The 18,192-nt window shown below is 42.0% G+C and overlaps 1 protein-coding gene across 1 annotated transcript; it reads right to left on the bottom strand.

The window, feature by feature from the left end:
* Nucleotides 1-15: 15 nt before the first annotated feature.
* Nucleotides 16-16,791, bottom strand: LOC118364557 (phosphatidylserine lipase ABHD16A-like). The gene is made up of 19 exons (XM_035746196.1): nucleotides 16,638-16,791; nucleotides 16,169-16,225; nucleotides 15,880-15,946; nucleotides 15,526-15,612; nucleotides 15,104-15,189; nucleotides 14,819-14,892; nucleotides 14,514-14,624; nucleotides 10,844-10,958; nucleotides 8,648-8,749; nucleotides 8,431-8,494; nucleotides 8,216-8,265; nucleotides 7,732-7,855; nucleotides 7,389-7,493; nucleotides 7,112-7,175; nucleotides 2,813-2,869; nucleotides 2,649-2,711; nucleotides 2,291-2,466; nucleotides 1,232-1,278; nucleotides 16-1,045 (listed from the first exon to the last, which is right to left on the bottom strand). The coding sequence occupies exons 1-19, from the start codon at nucleotides 16,737-16,739 to the stop codon at nucleotides 962-964; spliced, it is 1,635 nt and encodes a 544-aa protein (XP_035602089.1). The 5' UTR covers nucleotides 16,740-16,791; the 3' UTR covers nucleotides 16-961.
* Between the last annotated feature and the right edge of the window lie 1,401 nt (nucleotides 16,792-18,192).

Raw genomic sequence — 18,192 nt, 5'->3', positions numbered from 1 at the left:
TAAGAAATACAAAAATGATTTTGCCAACATTTTATTTAACAGGACCCAGCTTTGTTCATAATGACAGTTCCACGCTTTAGAACGTGAGGATGGCCTGGCTGTATTTGTGTACTTTTAAAAATGCAGCCAGAGGGAGGGAACGAGCTCCTTATTCCTTTTAGTAATGTAGTCAGGCAATAAAATGGAGCCTTTTATCCAACTACCTAGAGATCAGTGCTTACTTTATGGAAGGGAGTATTTTAAATATCTAGTTTGAGGACGGCAGTGTATATTTAAGCAATAAGGCCCGAGGGGGTTGTGGTATATGGCCAACATACCACAGCTAAGGGCTGTTCTTGCGGAGTTCCTGGTTATACAGCCCTTAGCTGTGGTATGTTGGCCATATACCACCACGCCCAGAAATTGGGAAAACAAATATTCATCCCATTGGAAAAGAGCTTCTTGTTACGGAAATAACAAAACATTCCAAAAAGCTGCTGTGTTGTTCAATGTGCATGTAGCCAGGTCAAATCACGACAGACTGTTCACAACGTAGGGAAATAGAGCCTATGAGAAGAACCTTGTGGCTTCAGGCTATTAGGAGTGGGGACGCAGAATGTAAGTAGGCTATGTGTGTGGAAAGCATTGTTTAACGTCAGTCCGTTTGTTGTTGGTCTTGACTGACGTTCCGGTCATAAGGGGCATGAGGCAAAATGATGTTTTTCTAAGTAGTAATCTTTAGACATATAGTTTTGTAATTGATTAAAACAAGTAGACAAAATGCCAAGTTTTTGCTGTGAGCCAATGGGGTAACATGATTTCCCCCACAGGTGGGCAGGGTCACAACGTTCTAATACAGTCTGGGTGTAGCTGCCTTGAACACCTCCCATAGATACACATTCAATCCATGCTCTGTATACCTCTTCTGATTGGTTGGTGTCGCCTGCATCTTTGCTTCTCGTTTCTATCCATCCGTCAACACTTACAGTCCCCAAGGGGCAGCGAATTCAGAGTAAGGGAGAGGAGTGCAGTGAGTTGAGTCGAAGTTCCGCATGTACTTCCGTGCCTGAGAAGAGAGAGGGAACAAGTGATGAAACAGATGGGGGGGAACAATATAGGAGAAAACATTCCCAATAAATTAATCTGTAGATTTTTTCTTACGGAAGCCCACTTGCCACCTTAACATATAAGGGAATCAGATGTAGAACGCAAGTCATGTGGTAGAGGGTGAACAATGGAAGTGGATTCTCACCAGGAAGAGAGCCAGCTGTCGTCTTCCCTCCAGTGTCATGTCCTCACCTGACAAAACAAACAGGAAAGGCTTCAAAATGACACGTGTAGGTTGTTTTAGGTCTCTTTATGCAGTGTTGTTTTGTCCTATTTTTAATCCCAGCCCCCGTCCCCACAGGGGGCCTTTTGGTAGGCCGTCATTGTAAATAAGAATTTGTTCTTAACTGACTTGCGTAGTTAAAAAAATATATATAGATACAATCTCAGAAAGCAGTGGTGTAAAGTACTACTTAAGTAGTTTTTTGGAGTCTCTGTACTTCACTACATTCCTAAAGAAAATTGTAATTTTTACTCCATACATTTTCCCAGAGACCCAAAAGTACTAGTTACAATTTGAATGCTTAGCAGGACAGGGAAAAGGTCCAATTCACACACATCACGAGAACGTCCCTGGTCATCCCTACTGCCTCTGATCTGGCGGACTCACTAAACAGAGAATGTCCCTGGTCATCCCTACTGCCTCTGATCTGGAGGACTCACTAAACAGAGAATGTCCCTGGTCATCCCTACTGCCTCTGATCTGGAGGACTCACTAAACAGAGAACGTCCCTGGTCGTCCCTACTGCCTCTGATCTGGAGGACTCACTAAACAGAGAACGTCCCTACTGCCTCTGATCTGGAGGACTCACTAAACAGAGAACGTCCCTGGTCGTCCCTACTGCCTCTGATCTGGCGGACTCACTGAATGTAAATGATGTCCGAGTGTTGCAGCTGCCCCTGGCTGTCAAAAAGTTAATTGTGTCGTCTGGTTTGATGTATAGCATTTACTTTGTATTTTTACTCAAGTATGACAATTTACCATTTAAAATCTGATACTTCTAGATTTTTACTGTGTCATTTTATATGAAGGTATCTTTACTTTTACTACCTCTGGCAGAAAGGAGCGTCTAAGGGGCAGTGAACAAACCCTTTTGATAAAAGGACAAAGACCAAAATAAATTCCACCAGGTAATTCATCTAGGGAGATTGTAATCAAAGTCAAACAGCTGTAATGGTGTGGTCATTTAAGGAGCAGTCTTACCAACGCTCCAGGGGAAGAAAACGTCTCTCTCCGTCTTATACGACTGCAGAACAGACACACACCAGTCATCATCCACCTCATAGCTACTGTACACCGCTGCCTCTTCTACGTGGTTGGAGGCTGCCAGCCATGCTCTGATGGCCCGGACTCCATCGTCTGTCATCACCTTGGGGTACCTGAAGATATGACATCAGAAAGGGTTTGAACAGAAACACAGTGCTCACTCTGTTCCTAGTGTATGTATATGGTACAGGGCAACACCTTAGCTGTGTGAGGTTGTGGATAATCAGGTCTGTAGTGGACAGTGTGTACATAGACATACACAGCCTGTGAGAGGTCTTGGAGACGGAGAACCGACCTGAACTGCAGAAGTTTGAGCAGGAGGTTGTTTCCTCTGTTGGACATGATGTCTTCTGGACCCCTGAAACAAGTCAATAAGTGAAACCAGTCTACCTAGATTTACTAGTGCATATCTAATCTGAACGGGCCCTTCTCGTTATTCATGCCTTCATAGTGACTCACGTGGTGGTAATGATCTCATCTTTGGTTCTTCTGATCAGAAGCACTGGTCCCTGGTACCTAAGGAAGAACTCGAGTGTTTGGGTCACAAAATCTCCCATCGGGTAAAACAGCACCCCTTTTGACCTCCCATACATATATATTTGCCCATTGTAAAAGTGCTCAGAACGTGTCCTTTTGGACCTACTTGCCAAAACATTCAGGAGAATAAAGGTGCTCAAAGTTGAACTAATTTGCATATCCCACCATACCACACATCCTTGTCTTCATCACTGGAAAAGATAGTTGTAATTGATATTTAAAACCCCAACTATTTTATACTTAAACACAATTATCTAAAAACTTGTAAAACTCTTTTGTTCTTCATATTTGTATACATTGTAGCTTATACCCTACTTTACATCTGAAGTTGTGTTGCGCCCACCCTCAGGTGAGACATGGTCTTGAATACAGTAGGTCACAATACCAGAATTGACTTGAATACAGATGCCGTCATGTTTCTCAACACCAAAAAAGGAATATTAGCCAGTCACAGAATGGCACTTGATACAGAAACTCAGCTACTGACTACTGTCAATCGTTGAGCATCTTTTAAATTCAAAATCATGAGATTTTACAGTTTTTACTGTAACATTTTTCAGAGACGGCTATGTATGGATGAATGAATCAATTATACAATCAATTTTGACTATTCACATAATGGAAATTTATTTGAATGATTGATAAACTGGGTAAATCAGTGTACAAAACATTGAGAACACCTTCCTAATATTGAGCCCCCCCCTCAGAACAGCCTTAATTCTTCAGGGCATGGACTCCATAAGGTGTTGAAATCATTCCACAGGTATGTGGCCCGTCTTGAATCAAGTTGGCTGGATGTCCTTTGGATGGTGGACCATTCTTGATACACATGGGAAACTGTTGATCGTGGAAAAGGCAGTATAATCTTTTGTCTTTCCATTCACCCTCTGAATGACACAGATACACAATCCATGCCTCAATTGTCTCAAGGCTTAAAAATCCTTCTTTAACCTGTCTCCTACCCTTCATCTACTCCAGTGGTTCCCAAACTTTTTAATAGTCTCGTACCCCTTCGAACATTTAAACTCCACCTACGTACCCCCGGTCAGCGCACTCTCCAAATTTGTTTTTTTGCCATCATTGTAAGCCTGCCGTATGCACACACACACACAATACATTTATGAAACATAAGAATGAGTTTGTCACTTCCCACGAGTTGGGTTGTGACAAAGAGCTCTTAAAGGACCAGGGCACAAATAATCAATAATTTTGCTCTTTAGTTTTGACATCTTACATATAAAACCTATAAATACAAAAATGTGTTCCATCAAAAAATGTGAATAACTCACCACAGGTTAATGAGAAGGGTGTGTGTGAAAGGATGCACATAACTCTGCAATGTTTGGTTGTATTGGAGAGAGTCTCAGTCTTAAATCATTTCCCACACACAGTCTGTGCCTGTATTTCATTTAAGCTACTAAGGGCCGAGAATCCACCCTCTGAGGTACGGGGTTGCAAAGGGCATCAGTGTCTTAATAGCGAGATTTACCAAGGCAGGATACACTTGAACACAGCCCTATCCAGAAATCTGCCAGTGACTTCTGATTAAATTCAATTTTCACAAAACCACTTGTTGCAATTTTGATGGGGCTCTCTTGTTCAGATATCGGTAAGTGGACTGGAGGCAGGGTATGAAAGGTATAATGAATCCAGTTGTTTGTGTCGTCCGTTTCGGGAAAGTACCTGTGTAATTGCGTACCCAACTCACTCAGGTGCTTCGCTATATTACATTTGACATTGTCTCGTCTTTGCCTCTTGATAACCAGCGCACTGTAGTATGTCGCTGCCCATATCATTGCATAGTGCAGAAAATACAAGAGTTCAAGGTCCCTCGGTACACCGCAGCATCCACAAAGGGAATGCCGGACAGCTTGAAAGACGTTTTGGACACGACAGTGAAACGTCTTTCAAGCGGTCAGGCATTCCCTTTGCGGATGCTGCGGTGTACCGAGCAACTGCTTGCACACCCATGTCTCCCTGACATGGCTTTTGCGCCATCAGTACAGATACCAACATGAGCAGCAGCTACTTTTGGTTACATACGGACTGTTAGTGGAATTCCCGCGAGAGAGTAACAGTTAATGTGATTGGATGCTAATTATTTGACTAGGCTACCTGTATTAGACATTGTGTTGTTATTTCGCTGAACTGAAGATGGTTTAATTAGATTTTTGGCAGTGAAACGAGGCTACTCAGGCGAGAGAAAAAATAACTCACCCAAATTTATAGCCCTGTTGGAAAATATAAATGGACTGTTTTGAAAATCTGAAGGAAAATGTAACAAATATATATATTTTTAAACGTGAATCACATTTTTATTTGGTTTACCCCCGAAGGCACTGCGCGTACCCCAGTTTGGGAACCACTGATCTACACTGATCGAAGTGGATTCAACACGTGACATCAATAAGGGATCATAGATTTCACCTGGACTCACCTGGTCAGTCTGCACTGGAAAGAACATGTGAACCCAATGTTTTGTACACTATACAGGTGTATGCATATTCAATATGAGTGTGTGCATGCATTGAGTTGAGCTTGTTTTGGCTGATTTCATGGGACTACAGATGAGTATCCCTTCCATTTGGGACTTATTTTATTGTACTGATCAACATCATTTACATAGAAGTAACTTATTTAATATAGCTGCACGCCGTGTCTTTAACCAGTAATGATGTCATTCACGAGGCAAGAGGGGGGGACCGTTGGAGCTCTATTAGCTAGAGGTCAACAGATTGATTTTTCAACGGCAATAACGATTATTGGAGGACCATTTATTTATTTGTAATAATGACAATTACAACAATACTCAATGAACACTTATTTTAACTTAATATAATACATCAAATAAATGAAATGTTCAATTTGGTTTAAATAATGCAAAAACTAAGTGTTGGAAAATAAAGTAAAAGTGCAATATGTGCCATCAACGTTTTGGTGTCAACAAATGGTAATGTACCCTGTTATTCCTAAGAAAGCTCTGGAGATTTTCATACCGTTTGTTACAACATATCTTTGCGAGGAGGCTGGACATAAAAACGAAGAAAAGGAACAGACTGTTGCGAAAATGACATGAGAGTGGCACTTGCCAAGGTGAAGCAGCGCATTTCTGAACTGGTCTCTGAAAGGCAACAGCAGAAGTCACTGATTTGCAGTAAATATTCATTATTATGTTTTTATTTGTGTGTGAAAATCATGTTTTGATGATTTTGTTCTTTGAAATCAGTGATGTTGTTGCACGGTTCATTTTGTGCACCAGTTTAGTGCACCAGTACCAATGTTTTGAATTTGAATTCCAATTAAGGGTTCGGTGAATGCGCATATGAAAATGGTGGGGTTCAGTACCTCCAACAAGGTTAAGAACCACTGCACTAAGCCAAGGTGGAAAAAGTTACACAACTCCTGTAGCCTACTTCACAGAACATTCTGAAAAGTTCACAAAATAAAAAGTAGAACAGACCAGATACTACACAATTAGAGGAAGCAGGTTTGGTTCTGTTTTGTGCCCACGGCAAGAAAGCGCCAGAGCCAGCCGTGGTAACTGGTCAAAGTCTGAATAACATGAGGTGTGGCTAACGTTAGCCAGCTTGAGATAGCTACCGAACTAGAAAACAAACTTCGTAGCACAGAGTATATCCTCCATATGACGTTGAGAAATAGTGCATTGTGGGTAGTTTAGAAGTTATCCAGAAATCAGTTAAAATGTAATAACCCAAAAACATAACTATATGTTTGTACTTATAGGCAACCAGATCATTACTACAACTAAGCTACTTAGTCTGACCACACTTGTTATATGGAGAGTTAAAAATTCATGCTTCCTACCCTTTAAAAAAGGTTGGGAAAAAAAATGTAACATCTAGAATTCATACAATAGTTTGACAACCCTGTTTTTAAGCTTTTAATTTATATCAAACTCAAAAGTTAAAATTTTCCTGTGATGAAGACATGGATATCTGATGGTATGGTAGGATATGCATAATAGGTCAACTTTGGGCACCTTTATTCTCCTGAATGTTTTGGCATTCAGGTCAAAAAGTCCCTTTCCGACCACTTCTTCCATGAGTAAACATATACGGAATGTTTTGTTCAAATCAAATGGGATGCTGTCAAAACGTGATTCAATTCAAATAAATGTACCCAATATTTTCCATGGATGATATGTTCGTGTCAGTCACACACACGTGTCAAATGTTTGTGAGTAAAGAGTGTTGCACTTACTTGCAGAGCTGTTCTGCGCTGTTGAGGTTCATGTACTGCCTGACTGTGTGTGTCACAAGAGGCCCTGAAACACACCATTTTCATTGTCAGATCCTGAACCAAACACAGCCCGTACAAAGACACACACCTCAGGCCTTTAGAAGCTCTTATCCAAAGTGACTGTATTCACTTCTTAATATATATATATATTCTTATAGAATATATCTCATAATAGGAAAAATATGAAATCACTGTTTTATTTCCACGCCTTGACCTATGACACCTGCGAGAGACTCACTCCAGCTGTCGGGCATGACCTTGAGGGCCAGCGGAAGCAGGTCATCAAAGGAGGCGTCCAATACCAGCGCTTGGATCTCTGGATAGGACATCACAGCCCAACTGGCTGAGAGATAGAGAGAAATATATAGACAGAGAAAGAGAAAAGGAAATATGAGAGGGGAGGGGGAGAGAGAAGGGAGGAGTGTGGAGAGAGGATGGGCGAGAAGAGTGAGATGGAGAGAAAATGAAGAGAAGGGGGAGAAATAAAGAAGTGGTGCTTACAATATGTTGGTGAAATTGGTCAACTCATTCCCACAACAGACTAGGGCCAGACAAACTGCATATACCAGTTTGGTCCCTACCTGTGAATCCCCCTATGGACCAGGCATACACCATTATGTCACTGAGCTGGAAGCCCAGCTTGTGCACTGCAAACTGGATCACTACATCCATGGCATTGGCCTCGTTCTGGGGGAACGGTACACCCTGAGAGAGAAATAAGGGAGTGGATAGGGGAACGAAGAGTTGTTGTTTTACATTTACTTTCATGTCAATGCACATTTTGAGACGGAAACAAATCTGCTGCTAACACAGACATTTAGATTTCAGTAACTTAGCGGAAGCTCTTATCCAGAGTGATTGGATACATTTTCCTACTTTTACTTGCTGGTCCCCTGTGGGAATTGAACCCAGAACAGTGTGCGTCTTCCAACCTGCTCTATGAATGACACGTGTACACAAACCAGACTTTCTACACAAGACAAACTTGCCTAATAATGCCGTTGAAATATGCTGGTAAGTTCACACAAACGCGTGATGGGGACGAGTGAGGGACCTAAGGCTTACCGTGCTTCCTGCAAAGCCAGGGTGGTTCCAGCCAAGCACTGAGTATCCACCTGCAACAGAGACAGAAACAGCTTTATACCGCTCTAGTTTAAATTTAACAGGTTAAGGAATATGTTAACCACCATGTATGAACAGTGATCTTCACAACGAAAGATGGTAAGTAGGATGGAAGTAGGAAAGAAGTTTGATGTGTAGAAGTGTCAGAGGTTCCTTACCTTCCAATGGAGTGTTCATACAGCCCACCTCATAGAAGCCTGCATTCCCCTCACAGCAGATCACCTACAACATACAGCCAACACTACAGACCTCGCAGGGAAACATGGGTAATGTAGTTCTGATGGTTCATAGAGCCTACTGTAGTCCAGTTCCTTATTAGAGGAATCATGGGTAATGTAGTTCAGATGGTTCATAGAGCCTAGTGCAGGTCCTTACCAGAGTCTGTCCGTGCAGTCCTTCTTCTCTCCTGCGGTCCACAAACATGGTATCAATCTCATTCCCATCACACGCCACCAGCTTGTTCCTCTGGCCCTCACACTGCACACAGAAGAGGGAGAGGTACAGAAACGGATCGGAAAAGAGAAACTTCAAGTTACACAGTTCTATAAGATAAGGCTGCATACAGTGCATTCTGAAAGTATTCAGACCCATTGACTTTTTCCACATTTTGTTACGTTACAGCCTTATTCTAAAATGGATGAAATCCCCCTCCCCCTCCAGCTACACACAATAATGACAAAGCAAAAACAGGTTTTTAGAAAAGCATGCAAATTCATTTTTTTAAATGATCAAACTGAAATAACACATTTACATAATGTCGAAGGACCACCAGAGGGCAGGCTGGGCTCACGGATAGTAGCCCAACAAGGCATGGGAGACAAGGTAACCAGAGGCACAGCTGACGGTACTAATGACATACTCTCCTTCCCCTATAAGAGAGAGAATGGAACCAGCAGAGGGGGGGAAACTATTCCTGGAAGATGGCCACCGAGAGAGAGGAGCTATCCAGGAAGAACCACTAAGACTGTGACAATCCCGTGACTTTTGTTGTAGTTTAAAGAAAATCTTATTGTGTTCCTGTTTCATCTGGAGAAGAAGATGTATGTTTTTCCTTGGAAGATTTTCATTGATTATGTTGGAGTGTTTGTGTTGACCAAATGCCCTCAATAGAGAACTGTGTTCAATCAAGAAAACCTACTCCTGACTCGTTTATTCCACCTTCCCGCTTTAGAGTGACGCCCAATTACTTGGTCCGCTCACAATAAGTATTCAGACTTCACTCAGTACTTTGTTGAAGCACCTTTGGCAGCGATTATAGCCTCAAGAGTCTTCTTGGGTACGACACTACAAGCTTGGCACACCTGTATTTGGAGAGTTTCTCCCAGTATTCTCTGCAGATCCTATCAAGCTCTATCAGGTTGGATGGGGGATCGTCGCGGCACAGCCATTTCAGGTCTCTCCAGAGGATGTTCAATCAGGTTCAAATCCCAGCTCTGGCTGGGCCTCTCAAGGACATTCAGAGACTTGTCCCGAAGCCACTCCTGCGTGGTCTTGGCTGTGTTCTTAGGGTCGTTGACCTGTTGGAAGGTGAACCGTCATCCCAGTCTGAGGTCCTGAGTGCTCTGGAGCAGGGTTTCATCAAGGATCTCTGTACTTTTCTCCGTTCATCTTGCCCTCGATCCTGACTAGTCTCCCAGTCCCTACCACTGAAAAGCATCCCCACGGCATGATAATGCCACCACCATGCTTCACTGTTGGGATGGCACCAGGTTTCCTCCAGACATGACGCTTGGTATTCAGACCAAAGAGTTCAAGCTTGCTTTCATCAGACCAGAGAATCTTGTTTCTCATGGTCTGAGAGTCCTTTAGGTGACTTCTGGCAAACTCCAAGTGGGCTATCATGTACCTTTTACTGAGTGGCTTCCATCTGGCCGCTCTACCACAAATGCCTGATTGGTGGAGTGCTGCAGAGATTGTTGTCCTTCTGGAAGGTTCTCCCATATCCAGAGGAACTCTGGAGCTCTGTCAGAGTGACCATCGGTTTCTTGGTCACCTCCCTGACCAAGGAAAGGCCTGGGGTTCCACATTTCTTCCATTTAAGAATGATAGAGGCCAGTGTGTTCTTGGGGACCTTCAATGCTGCAGACATTTTTTGGTACCCTTTCCCAGATCTGTGCCGACACAATCCTATTTCGGAGCTCTATGGCTAATTCCATCGACCTCACGGCTTGGTTTTTGCTCTGACAACTGTGGGACCTTAGACAGGTGTGTGCCTTTCTAAATCATGTCCAATCAATTGAATTCACCATAGATGGACTCCAATCAAGTTGTAGAAACATCTCAAGGATGATCAATGGAAATAGGACGCACCGGAGTTCAATTTCGAGTCTCATAGCAAAGGGTCTGAATAGTTATGTAAATACGCCATTTCTAAAAACCTGTTTTAGCTTTGTCATTATGGGGTATTGTGTGTAGATTGATGAAGAAAATGTATTTAATAAGGCTGTAACGTAACAAAATGTGGAAGAAGTCAGGGGGTCTGAATACTTTCTGAATGCACTGTATATGAATACAAGTATAACTATTGTAAATTAATGTAACTTGACCCTACTGTGATGTGTGATGACTCACCTCTTCTATAAGTCTAGCCTGGCCCTGTTGTAGCATGGGTCTCATAGCCCTTTGCAGTAGGTATACAGACCCAGGGTACAGAATCCTCCTCCCAAATGAGTGGGCAATCAGAAAACTAGAAAGAGGGAGGGGATAGAAAAGGTAGCGTCAGTGGGCTAGCAGGCAGTAATGTAATATCAATCAAATACACCAAGCCTGCCTGCTGTAAGTGTGGCGCAGAGAGATTATATTATTTGTATGTATTTAGTTACATTATGACCTGTGTTGTACGATATCTGATTATGTTGCATGGTCGTGTGGTATATTGTAGTCTATTGAGTGTTTATACCTGACGATGTGGTATGGTAGAATATAGTGCATTTAGTTTAGTACCTGATGTGGTAGAATGTAGTGCATTTAGTTTAGTACCTGATGTGGTAGAATATAGTGCATTTAGTTTAGTACCTGATGTGGTAGAATGTAGTGCATTTAGTTTAGTACCTGACGATGTGGTATGGTAGAATATAGTGCATTTAGTTTAGTACCTGATGTGGTACAATATAGTGCATTTAGTTTAGTACCTGATGTGGTAGAATATAGTGCATTTAGTTTAGTACCTGACGATGTGGTGTGGTAGAATATAGTGCATTTAGTTTAATGCCTGATGTGGTAGAATATAGTGCATTTAGTTTAGTACCTGACAATGTGGTGTGGTAGAATGTAGTGCATTTAGTTTAGTACCTGACTATGTGGTAGAATGTAGTGCATTTAGTTTAGTACCTGACTATGTGGTAGAATGTAGTGCATTTAGTTTAGTACCTGACGATGTGGTGTGGTAGAATATAATGTATTTACACTGAACAAAAATATAAAAACGTAACATGTAAGGTGTTTCATGAGCTGAAATAAAAGATCCCATAAATGTTCACTCACAAAATGCTTATATCTCTCCAATTTTGTGCACTATTTTTTTTTACATCCCTGTTCGTGAGCATTTCTCCTTTGCCAAGATAATCCATCCACCTAACAGGTGTGGCATATCAAGAAGCTGATTAAACAGCATGATCATTACACAGGTGCACCTTTTGCTGGGGGACAATAAAAAGGCCACACAACACAATGCCACAGATGTCAAGTTGAAGGAACGTGCAATTGGCATGCCGACTACAGGGACATCCACCAGAGTGGTTGCCAGAGAATGTTACATTTATTTACCAAATTTACCAGCTGCCACAAACATCGTTTTAGAGTAATTGTCAGTACGTCCAACTGGCCTCACAACCACAGACCATGTGTACGGCGTGGTGTGGATAAGCGGTTTGCTGATGTCAACAAAGTGCCCCATGGTGTCTCTGGGGTTATGGTAGTTTCCCAAAAATCAGTCTTTGGGAACCAAAGGGGTGCACGTTTTGGTTTTTGCCCTAGCACTACACAGCTGATTCAAATCATCATCAAGCTTTGATTATTTGAATCAGCTGTGTAGTGTTTTGGGGGGAGGGTACCCATTGGGGTCACGAGGACCGAGTTTGGGAAACGCGGGGTTATGGTATGGCCAGGCATAAGCTAAGGCCCATTGTCATGCCATTCATCCACCGCCATCACCTCATGTTTCAGCATGATAATGCACGGTCCCATGTTGCAAGGATCTGTACACAATTTCTGGAAGCTGAAAATGTCCCAGTTCTTTCATGGCCTGCATACTCACCAGACATCTCACCCATTGAGCATGTTTGGGATGCTCTGGATCGACATGTACAACAGTTCCTACCAATATAAAGCAACTTCGCACAGCCATTGAAGAGGAGTGGGACAACATCCGAGAGGCCACAATCAACAGCCTGATCAACTCTATGTGAATGAGATATGTCGCTCTGCATGAGGCAAATGGTGGCCATACCAAAAAAATGACTGGTTCTGATAGACACCCCTACTGTATTCCCAGTCATGTGAAATCCATAAGGCCTAATGAACCTATTTTAAATGGACTGATTTTCTAATATAAACTAAAAAAAAAAAACGTTGAATTCGTTGAATATTGCATTTATATATTTGTTCAGTGTAGTTTAGTACTTGACGATGTAGCACGGTAGGGTACAGTGTGTTGTGGGTTTCGTAGTCTGTTTATACCTGACAAAGTGGCATGGCAGACAGGGGTCGACATTCACGCTTGACCAGGGCAAGTAAAAACAATATTTAAAAAAAAAAAAATGGCAAACAAGAAGAATATAGATTTAAGTTGTCCGAATGGACAAATAAAATAAATCACAATACAAATTAGGGTAGTCCATTCAGAACTGGATCTGTGTCCTCCACATGTAGCGTTACACACTGTTCTCCCAATCTATGCGGAGCGCATCGGCATAGAATTATTGAAAGCCTGTATTGACAAGCACGAGTGGTCTTTCAATCAGGTAGTCAAGAGATGCGTTTGAGATCAAAGCGAACCGCATGTGCACATTTGTTGATATTCATTGCTTGTTAGTGAGTCATTTGCCCACTTATAGCTTATTTTTGGTCAGAAATGAAAATCCTTGCTGCGCAAGTCTCTCTCCTCTGGCAACAACCCGCTGGCACACACAGGTGACACACACCCCATGACTTTTCCAGGATTTTCATTGCTGACCAAAAATAAGCTATAAGTGGGCAAATGATAGAGATATATATATATAGAGAGAGAGATATATACAACAGACTTACTTGATAGCCAATTCAAAACATAGTGTAGTTTGGCTGGTTAACTACTTAGCATGTATTAATGTCATTGTCATGTCCGACGTCCTAAAATAACTTTCCACTGGTACTTTTGTATAACCGCAAATGGGGGACACAGTTGATACGGGTGCAGTTGATGAAACGAAATGCGGCATACTTCGGTTGTAAAACAGCCTCAAGCCCTCAAAATTAGCTAGGATTCTCATCTATTCAATTCTGGCCATGTAATTCTGACAAAGTTACAAATATGTATTCTTAGAATAGCCTAATTGACAAGTAACAATGTTGTCAAGATCTTCCCTGAACACTGAATATTTTAACCTTACAAATAGATAAAACATCTTAGTTAGCTACTTCACCAACCTTAGCCATTTGATTCCTGGTTCATTTAATGAGGGAATCATTGTATAAAGACAAAGTATTTGGTTGTAATTGTAATGTTGCAGGGTGGACAAACCATCCTCCAGGAGAGCTACTTGGTGTGCAGGCTTTCGCTCCAGCCGTGCTCAAAAAAGAATCAGCTGCTCAACAGGACCTTGATAAGCTGACTGGTGTATTTGTGCAGGTTTGGATCCAAAGTCTGCACACCAGGTAGCTCTCCAGATGGAGGTTTGACGGACCACATGCGTTTTAGTCTTTTAAGTGTCGTGCTCAAGGCCACAATGGCAGAAGATAATTTTTATGTTTTATTTACTTTACCTTTATTTAACTAGGCAAGTCAGTTAAGAACAAATTCTTATTTTCAATGACGGCTTAGGAACAGTGGGTTTACTACCTGTTCAGGGGCAGAACGACAGATTTGTACCTTGTCAGCTCGGGGATTTGAACTTGAACAACCTTCCAGTTACTAGTCCAACACCCCCTCCCCCCTCAAAATAACATTTTCGCACAAGTTAAACATTTTAATAAATAACTAAAAATTGTATTGTCGAGCCTTGGTAGAGTACAGTGTATTTTGGATATTGTAGTCGGTCTATACCTGACGATGTGGCATGGTAGAGTGCGTAAAGAGTTGAGCACGCTGTCTGCTGCCCCTCTCAGTTTGGGCTCTGGCTTCAGTAGAGACACTCCTGCCTTAGACAGCAGCTTCCTGTCACACAGGATGTTAGAAGGGAGTTATATAGTGAAAATAGAGCCTTACTCTCAAATCATAACCCAGACATCCTGTTTACATTTTACTTTATCACCTGGTGTATTTCATACCAAAAAAACTACAATCACAGTGTAAAAATGAACATGTGTAAAAGGCTCACAATCAGTACGCAAATTACACACACAACTCACGGATTGCTAACTTCTTCCCAGCTGAAGTCTGCCGGCCAGTGAGAGAAGTCAAAATCATAGCAGGCCAGCTTTTTCTACAGACAGTACATTCAAAATTAGTGATCAGAAAGAATAGCTGTGGCTTGTTTCTTGAATTCAAGATTGACAACCACTAGCAAAACAGGCCTGAAAATAATATCAAATGACATATAGGGTACTGGTTAGACATAACACACCATATGGGAAGTAAGGTGTCATTTGAGAAGCAGCCCAACTGTTGACAAGCTGTTGCCATAGCAGTGTTACCTTGTTGCTAGGCGTGTGGTTCTTCCTGGTTTCCTCCAGAATGGAGATGAACTGTTGATACTCAGAGTTCCTCCACCGTCCCCAACCTGGGAGGGAGGGAAAGGGAGAGAGAAGCAGCGAGTGCCAAAGAGAGTCTCAGTGGTGTACTTAGTGTACCTGACAGACACACCTTGTGAGGGAGTCAGTGTGTGAAATCGTAACCCCCACAGGAATGCAATCGTAGTTACCTGTAGCCTAGTCACACACAATCCAATATCTGTAGATGAAGAACACCAGACACTACATTCTCTACAATTAGGTTTGAGATGCTATAATATTTTATTGGGGTGGGTGGAGGAGCATTGAACACAGAGGATTTCTCAAACCAGACCAATCCAGGAAGAGCAATACAAGTTCAGTAAAAAGAGTGGTAAAGTTCTCACCTCTCAGAAAGGCGACTCCCAGCAGACAAACCATTACAGTTCCCACATACTGACTGACTGGTACCAGCTTACTGCTGCAGATGTACCCTGAAACACACAGCAAGTTAGGGCTACGAACACTACACAAACAATTAAGCTAGTAATAGCCATTTGCTTCCTCTTTCTTGCACTAAAGCATGCACACATGTCCTACGTCAAACTATAACACCACTAGCCAGTACCAATACTTACCTACTACACTACAGCTGGGAGGTATTAATAGTTAAACCCAATAAGAGCATTACTGCATGAGTCATTTTTTATTACCTTTCATATCACATGAGCGAACACACACCACACACACACACACACTACCTTTTCTGTAAAGGTAGCAGAGGAGGAGAGGGGAGCTGTAGTATGACAGAGACCACAAAGCTGACGCCTGGAGGGAGAACACACAAGTGAACAGTTACATCTCAACACAAAGTATGAGAATGTATAGACTACCTTTATAGCTATGTGAGTGTGCTACTTGTCTTTACCTGTGGCTTCAATTTATGCAAAAACAATAGTGTAATAGTAAAATAAAGTTTGTTCTCTAGCTAATCAAAACAGATTAATGATCAACAATTTGATGGTGGTAACTTGCTAGTTATATACTGACCCATCCGAGGATGCTGTCAGTGTGTTTCTCCAGGCTCTTGGGTTGATAAGTCCATCCCTGGGGTTGTAAGAGAAGGGGAAGTAGTTAGCTGCTAAATGAGTGGTGACTTGTCAAACCAGCTAACTGGATAACTGCAATGATTTCCCTGCCTAGCTAGTACAGCTAACGTTAGCTACCTAACATAGCTAAAAGCGGCTTAGGTTACGTGCTTGCTAGCATGCTCACCTGGAACAGCACAAAGATAGCCATTATACTTGATTCTCCTTGAAATCTAGCTGAACATTCCCAAATGTGTTAACTATGCATCATTTTTCACATTGTCACCGGTCAGTGATTGACAGCAGTTTCAATAACACGTACTGACACATCCTGGCCGGAGCGAGAGCTAGTTCTAGCGTCGACCAAAGTTACATTCCTAGCTCTTCCTGGTCGGTCACAAACACAAGCACGGTATCTGCCGTGAGCCTACCCTCCTGCCTGCTCTTCCTTCGGGTCGGGACTCCTCCTGTGAACGGTGCACTCTCTGGAGATGAGGCCCCAAAAAGCAACGAAACCACATCCAGCCGGCCATTCTTCCTCCGGTAGCCGACACAGGACATACATTCCAAACATACAATGTTCAAGCGTTTTCTTCTTTGGTATAATAGCTTTCGCAACCATTATATGTGCATACCGCCACCTACTGTACAGGTGGATAATAAAAATATCATAAAAAGGAAATAATGCTGGGTACAAATAAATCCATACAAACTTTCAATAACACATTTTTAATTAAACTAAATCAGCCTGCTTTTCTGTTCTAACCAGTTACGTACACAGGCTCAGAAAGATCCTGTCAGGGTGGCATATTTTCTGGCCAAAGTAGTCCTTGCAGTGCGTCTACCATGAAGTCTTCTCTGCTTCTTGGACACTTGTGCAGTACAATTAATAATGTGTATATAAATGCTACACAATCCACCTTCTTCACAGTGTATCCAGATCACTTTGATGTTTAACATTTGCGGTGCATCCACCACCATATCTTCTTCAGAACTGTGGGCTGTTGCCCCTTCAACTCTCTTCACCGCCTCCATATAAAATATTTGCTGTACAGCCCTGATCCTTGACACATCAACATTTTTCACAGGGCACTTTGGGAATTCGTAAATATGATCTCCACCACAGTTGCAACATTTTACATTCAATAGCATATTCCTTCCGTCTGCAAACACTTCAAACGTGGCCAAACTACAACTTTTAAAATGTATTGCATTGCATCGGGTTTTGCACGAACGCTCTTATGGGGTATCTTATATATTCCAGCTTCGCATAGGGAGGTAGAAACCCTTCATCAAACATCAATAATACAGATAAACTTTGCTCCTTTTCCCCCAATTCTCCATACGGGTCAAGCGACGTGCATGAACTACTCCTGGATTTGTTTTGCCTAAGATATTGATGATCAATGTCCAATGGGACGCAAAAGATACCACCATTTACCGGGGCTCTGCTCCAAAAATCAAAGCTGTCCACTTCATGCATCGATCATTTCACAAGCAACAATGCACGCTCCTTTTGCTCTTTAGATACACACGATATCAAATCAAATGTATTTATAAAGTATTTTTTACATCAGCAGATGTCACAACGTACTTAACACCATAACACTCCTGGTTACTTTGACTGCATCCACTTTCCCACTTTTTCTTCACAATCCTAGTGGCTTCATAAGGATTTCCCAATGAACATACTTATCCAAAAAACGTACTCCAACAAGCAACGATTAATTTTTGTAATTATTTTAGCTGTTTTTGTACTATTCTTGGGCTTCACTGTTGTCCACTCATCTTTCTCACTAGCTGTACTCGACGCGCGTTCATCTTCAAACAACACTTCCACCATCTCAACCCTTTCTCAGAAGAACTTGTCACTTTCCATGCATGAGTTTTAGGATAATTAATTATTCATTTTACTTTCGTAATAAATGCTGCAATAACACAATTGTGACAGTGACATTTGGTTTGATAACAGACAATAAAGATTCA

This window comes from Oncorhynchus keta, chromosome 31 (genome assembly GCF_023373465.1).
Source record: "Oncorhynchus keta strain PuntledgeMale-10-30-2019 chromosome 31, Oket_V2, whole genome shotgun sequence".
Classification (NCBI taxonomy): Eukaryota; Metazoa; Chordata; class Actinopteri; order Salmoniformes; family Salmonidae; genus Oncorhynchus; species Oncorhynchus keta.
This window is presented reverse-complemented; position numbering and strand designations above follow the sequence as displayed.